The sequence below is a fragment of the Ictalurus furcatus genome, chromosome 9, assembly GCF_023375685.1.
Source record: "Ictalurus furcatus strain D&B chromosome 9, Billie_1.0, whole genome shotgun sequence".
Lineage (NCBI taxonomy): Eukaryota > Metazoa > Chordata > Actinopteri > Siluriformes > Ictaluridae > Ictalurus > Ictalurus furcatus.
Window position 1 is genome coordinate 29,280,286 of NC_071263.1, and position 6,685 is coordinate 29,286,970.

The 6,685-nt window shown below is 43.4% G+C and overlaps 1 protein-coding gene across 2 annotated transcripts in view; it reads left to right on the top strand.

Annotated features, from left to right (window-relative positions):
• Nucleotides 1-6,685, top strand: part of zgc:154055 (uncharacterized protein LOC556036 homolog) — a 14,001-nt gene continuing 7,316 nt past the window's right edge. Inside the window, exons 1-6 of one of the 2 annotated variants that reach the window (XM_053633178.1) lie at nucleotides 1-313; nucleotides 1,971-2,024; nucleotides 2,853-2,961; nucleotides 3,382-3,507; nucleotides 5,876-6,049; nucleotides 6,521-6,685. The exon at nucleotides 6,521-6,685 is cut by the window's right edge and continues 53 nt beyond it. In XM_053633178.1, coding sequence (XP_053489153.1) covers nucleotides 129-313; nucleotides 1,971-2,024; nucleotides 2,853-2,961; nucleotides 3,382-3,507; nucleotides 5,876-6,049; nucleotides 6,521-6,685 — 813 coding nt within the window. In that variant the 5' untranslated portion in view covers nucleotides 1-128. The remainder of the gene's footprint in view (nucleotides 314-1,970; nucleotides 2,025-2,852; nucleotides 2,962-3,381; nucleotides 3,508-5,875; nucleotides 6,050-6,520) is intronic. The other variant, XM_053633179.1, reaches the window with a different exon arrangement.

Genomic DNA, 6,685 nt, shown 5'->3' on the forward strand with positions numbered 1-6,685 from the left:
AGCCGATTCAGTTATCACTTCTTTAAACGGCTTTCACAGCGGAAGGCGTTGGGTCGAGAGGTGTCTGAGACACTTTTGTGAAACTTGCCACCTTTTAACGTGATGGTCGATGTTTGTAATGAACGGAAATGGAGTTTTCAGAGCACATTAAGACGGCTAATGTGGAGGACGTGGTGCTGAGGGTGGCTTTCCGAGCACCGCGAAGAGGAGCGCTGTGTGTGACCGGACACCACCTCCTGTTCTCGGACAGAGAGGAGGACAGCACCTGGCAACTCCTGCTGCTCCTCAGAAACATCGATGCCATCGAGAAAAGGTAAATAATAATAATAATAATAATAATAATAATAATAATAATAAAGCAACTTTCCAAACCAGGCACTGAGCATCATCATGGAGCTCACTGTTGGGTTCATAGTTTGCATTTAGTCTTAACTTAGGTTAAAGAACATTATCATATGCACAGAATTCCTTCAAATGAAATGACATAGTCCTTTAGTTTATGAGTTAATTGTGTGAGATAACATAACATTATAGAGTAAACAAAAATAGGAAATGTACACACACATACACATACACACATACACTGTGGTTCAGATATGTATAGAAATAATGCAGTAATAGTCAAATTTAGTCTTTCTAATCCTATTATTAGGTTCATGGTTGGTGTGGTTGTGTGTGTGACCTTTCTATACCCCTGCTTTATAAATAAACTTATCACTTAGGTGCGAACGTGGTGTTTATCTTGGCTTGCCTCGTCACAGAATCATTAACTATACAAAACCATAAGGATGCACATCCTGTCCATTTGGAGGTTTATAATATGTATTCAGGAGATCTAATAAAATAAAATTTAAAAAAAACAAAAACGTGTTGATATTATTTAACGCCAAACTCTCAGGGGGAAAAAAATTAATAAATTAGCCCTGACCTGTACCATGTTTTGTACTAGAGATGGATCGATAGCGATACCGATACAGGTATCGGTCCGATATCGTGCTCAGTCACACGTGCTACGATACTAACATTCGATCACAGGTGAGACTGCGTGCGACGTGAAACAATGGCGGTAAACGTAGGGAAAGCATACCGCAAATAATTTTCTGCGAAAATATCCAGAGGCAGCGCTACAGCTTCTTCCGATAATACAAGCGATAAAAAACATCTTAAACGTAACACTCAATGCAGGACGGCGAACGACGCAGGTGAGTGAAAACGAGCGGCTGTTAATTAACAGCCAGTATGTCGTTCTTGAAGGTCGGCCGCTATCGGGGATTCGGACGCAATGAAAACTAAAAACATTCTCGACTTCCAGCAGTACAGAAACGCTTTCAGGGAAACGTGTAACAACATAAACAGAGCTTTAAAAAGAAATGTTCTGAATCAGTACTGATGAGTACTAAACAACATGTACACGTACTTCTGATGATTAAAATAGTAATATTACAGAGGCGTAACTTTAATATGCACCTTTTACCTTGAAATGTGGATATAGTGTACCTTAAAAATGATTTAAGAAGTATAACTAGATCATGATTAGCTTTTATAGCTTTAAAGGTACACCACATGGACTTTTCTTGCTAGAAGATAAACACTTAGTACACAAAGTACTTGAAGGTACAGTAGTAGAATCAAAGAAAAAGAATTCAGATTTACATATACACACAACCGTTAATATGTAAACACCTGCACGTGTGTGTGTGTGTAGATGATTTTTAACATTTTAAGATTATTTATTTGTCTAGAAATTCGGCTTTTTAAATTGAGTTTTTTTCCTGTTTCGCTGGCAGATTGTTAGGAAACCTCTATATCATCAGACGCATGATTGTGCCTTGTAGAAATCTTATCGTGATTATACTGTCGTGTAGTGTCGTCATGAAATGTCTTCATGTGTCGTGATATGATATTTGTGTTATATCTTTTTCCCTCTCCCTCCCTCTCTCTCTCTCTCTTTCTCTCTCTCCCCACGTCAGTGTTGAGAATCTTCTAGGATATCCGCAGGGCTCCAAAGCAAACCAGAAGCAAAGGTTTGATCCGGCTGCGTCCCAAATTGCAAGCACAAAACACAAAGTGGTCCTTTTTAAATGATGTGATGCTTGTAGTTAAGTATTTATGGGCGGTTCCTTGTCTGCGCAAGTGTCGCAATCCGTGCTTACGTTTGCCGTCGCAAGAAAAAAACTTTTATCCTTTTATTGTTTTTCTACTTTGCTCACTATGTTTGTCTCTCTGCTTAAGCTGTGAATAAAAAAAAAAAAATTTAAACAGACACTCAAATTTACTCAACACTAGCAGGTTTTTCGCCCGTGTTACACAAGGTGTCCCTCAGGGCTCACTCCTAGGCCCGGTTATATTTATATTAAACCTGTTTTTGTCCTGCATTGCATTTATCCTGGGTTGTTTTCTTTGCACTGCTATATGTGCTTATTCTTTGTCTGCGTTTATAGATAAAAAAAAATCTCATTGTTAAGTGTATTGCTTCAGTGTTATTGTTTGTTCCTGTAAGCAATGAAATTGCAGAACCAGGTGTGATAATGCTTATGCAACTCACTTCCTTCCTCTTTGTACATATTGAACATATTGTAAGGAAAAAAGAAAAAATATGAGCTGAAATGATTCCTTCTCCTGCTTTTTTTTTGTTTTCGGAATGTCAAGAAAGCAATGGAAACATCGAAAACATCTATGAAGCAAAAAGTCTCGTCTGTGCGAAAACCCGTCTTTCTGTGTGGAGTCCGCTTGCTGACGGCAGCCGTGCCCGTGTGCGAGCTTCACCGCTTCCTCATGCCTTCTTTCACTTTCGTCTGTAGAGAATCGCTCCATGTAGTGAACTTTGTGTGTGTGTGTGTGTGTGTGTGTAGAACAACCGAGTCGTCTGGAAGCATCGTGATCAAGTGTAAGGACCTGCGCATCCTCCAGCTCGATATTCCCGGCATGGAAGAGTGCCTGAACATCGCCAGCTCCATCGAGGTGCTTGGAGTTTATTAACGGTTCATAAATAATAAAGCGGTTTGCAGATACAGGTGCTCGAGCAATCGGATTGCAGCGTTTTGCATTTTAAGGAGAGGTCCTGCCTCCTGACCAATCACGTGCTCCCAATTTTATCATTTAATATTGGCCTGCTGTGACTAATTTAAACATAGTTACGTGTTGTGGAAGACTGGATTCTGATTGGTCGGAAGGTTTCTCGGGTATCACGGGTTTATATTAACGCGCTCGTTCGGATGCGTTATCGTTTCTATGGTAACAGCTCGTTCACAGGGACGGGGACAGCACACGCTGGCCGTAAATCGATTGTGTGGGATTTATTTTTGGCTTTCTAGCCCAGTAAAGCTAGTGTGTGTGTGTGTGTGTGTGTGTGTGTGTGTGTGTGTGTGTGTGTGTCGTCAGGCTCTCTCCTCCCTGGATAATGTGACAGCAATGTACCCGTTCTTCCACCGGCCTCGTGGGCTCAGGCTGAGCGACCCCTGGGGTTTATCCTCTCCGGAGCAGGACTACAGTCAAACAGAGAGGATGGTGAGATCATCTCCAACACACACACACACACACACACACACACACACACACATTCACACACACATACACACATGCTCACGTGCATTTCAAAACCCCTTAAAGGAAGACAAACAGGAAGCAGTTGGTTTGGTACAGGAAGTTAACGAATCGTGGTGTGAGTGACTGACACACTCACAGGAAAAGAAGCACTCTGTGCGTGTCTGTGTGTGTGTGTTTTAAAACTAGTTTTGCCAATTTGTAGATCATATCTTTACAACATACACACCATTTGTGATAAAAGAGTGACATGCAACCTTGTGTGTGTGTGTGTGTGTGTGTGTGTGTATTTTGACCCTAGGACATCTCCTCCTCCGCTTCCTCTGTAATTCACTCCTCTTATTTTTAAAAATCTTTGTGCTCACTTGTTTTTTTAGATCTCTCTCTCTCTCACTCTCTCTCTCACACACACACACACACACACACTCTTTTTTTAACCACCCCTCGGAGGACAATAAGGACAAACAAAACCACTCCTGAGAGAGCGAGAGAGAATGAGAGAGAGAGAGAGCGAGAGAGAGAGAGAGCGAGAGAGAATGAGAGAGAGAGAGAGCGAGAGAGAATGAGAGAGAGAGAGAGCGAGAGAGAAACAAGACAAGGAAAAGAAAGACAAGAATAAAAATAAAAATAAAAAAGTGTGCATGGGCGTGACAACAAATAAACCACAAAACACAAGTTCACATCAAAACAGAACACGTACTTACATGGGAGAAAATTCCGGGTTTCATTTTCACATCCATCAGACTATTTTCTGAACAAACGCCTTAAAGTGGATGGTTTTGGATCGTTGTGGAACTGATCGAAGCTCTACCACGGATTGAAGACACGAGAATCGAGGCTGCTGCTGATTTCTTTCCAGACCAGACTGTAGATTCATGCAGCCAATCACTGACTGCGTTTACACGGACAGCGGTAATCTAATTACGGACCTTATTCTGAATAAGACGATATTCTGATTAAGGTGTTTACATGAGTCGCTTTTAGACGATTCCTTTCATGTTCCTGTTTTACGTGTTATAGAACGTAGATGGATTAACGGCGCACGTCATTACGTCCCCACGCCACGCCGTCCGACGTTCCCTCCAGAATTTCACGTATCGGTGTACAGTTGGTCTTCGTTATGGGACCGTATACAGGTTTGGGTGTTTTTATTTTTAATTTTACGAAACCTTCAAGTGCGGTTAATTATTAGTCGTGCTGTACGTGATAATAGACGACTGATTGAAGCCGTGGGCTACGTCCTGAACCGCGTACTTACCGTCTATATAGTAGCTGATATACATGTATTTCTCCTACTATACACTGTAGCAGGCAAGTACGCGGTTTGGGATGCAGCCGTGCTCTCTTGTTTGCCGTCAAACGGTCGAGCGCTGCCGTGTGTGTACGTGTCCTGTCTCACAATGCGGTGAAAACTCTCACACGGCGTTAATAGTGTGATGAAGGTGTGTACATGTCTGTAATGCGACTAAAACAGGAATACTCCACACGTCTTAATCCCATTCGTGTTTACTTCGAGTAGGACTTTAATCGGATTAAGGTCATCGATCATCTCTGTTTACATGCTAGTTTCTTAAACAGAGTATCGTCTTAATCGGGTTCACATCGGAATATCGTCGTCCGTGTAAACGTTCTGACTGACGGGCGTGTCCGGTGATTACGCAGGGTGACACGCCCCCTAGATTTGATCTTCGTTTTGGGCCGATGGTTTTATCACACCTCATCAGCAGAGATTGGGAATACAGTGCAGCTGACATGCAGGTATGACGAATGGGAATGAGGAGGATTATTCACGCTGTCATGAAGTTTTTACCCCAAAACGGAGTTGGAAATCAAAGTAAAAGTAGACAGAATAAACACACGTGTATTTCAGTGGAAATAAAACAGAACCGCATAGTGTTCATGAAGCTAGGAGAACGTTATTAGACGTGTTATTAGATGGTTGAACCTGGTATCAGACCGAGGAGGTAGTCGTGAATGGTGTAATAAAACGGAACATTATTTATCCATCCATCCATCTTCTATACCGCTTATCGTTCTTCAGGGTCACGGGGAACCTGGAGCCTATCCCAGGGAGCATCGGGCACAAGGCGGGGTACACCCTGCAAGGGTGCCAATACATTATTTATTTTTTTATTTTCTGATTTATTTTAGCAAAAGCAGGACAAAGGTGCGTTAAGGAGTCACTTTAATGAAGTGTAACCAATCATATCAGAGACTGAACCGTTACCATGCCGTTACCGGGGTCGTGATTTACGTAAACCCGAATACGGCGTAATGTATTTATTCCTCTTGTTCAAAGCAGCACGCTTTCTCTCGTTCTTCTCTTAAACAGTGGGACAGATGGAGGCTGAGCAGAGTGAACTCGGATTTCTCGGTGTGTCCGTCGTACCCGGGCGCCGTGATCGTCCCGAGCTCGGTGGACGACGACACCCTGGTGAAGGCGGCGCGATTCCGACAGGGCGGCAGATTCCCCGTGCTCTGCTACTGCCACCACCGCAACGGCAGGGTGAGACCAGACAGACACGGCCGCGGGAGTTCTTTATTCGCTTCTTTATTAGTTTGTTATCCGTTCGTTTCTTATGATTTGGCATTGCATGGCTTCATACTGCGTCTTTCTCACACTCCCACACACACACACACACACTCAGGTCCCGGGGGGGCGGAAAAATTCCATGTCGAGGTCAAAGGTCAGGCCGACCGTACTGAAAGTGCTTGTGCGTTATTCAGGGTCTTGTTTTCAAAACTCTGTAATGTTTCGACTTCGCTGTTTGAAGTTGTTTTTTTTAAATATTAAAGCTGTCTTCCCCCCTTATCTGTACGTCGAGGTCGGAGCGTAATTCAGTCGGTTCAGTCAAAAAGACCGTGAGTTCAGGCTGAGTAAATTCAAACCAACGATGAAAGTTCTGTCAGCGTGAGAACCGTAGGAGGACGCCGCTCATAATGATAACGATGAAGTGAAGGTGTGATCGGCTTCCAGGTGATCATGCGGAGCAGCCAGCCCATGACAGGAGCCAATAGGAAGCGCTGTAGGGAGGATGAGCTCCTCCTCCAGGCGGCGATTGACGAATCGGAGCTGGGTTACATCATAGACACGCGCTCCGCCCAGCAAGCCCAGCAGGCCAGGATGACCGGCGGAGGGTTC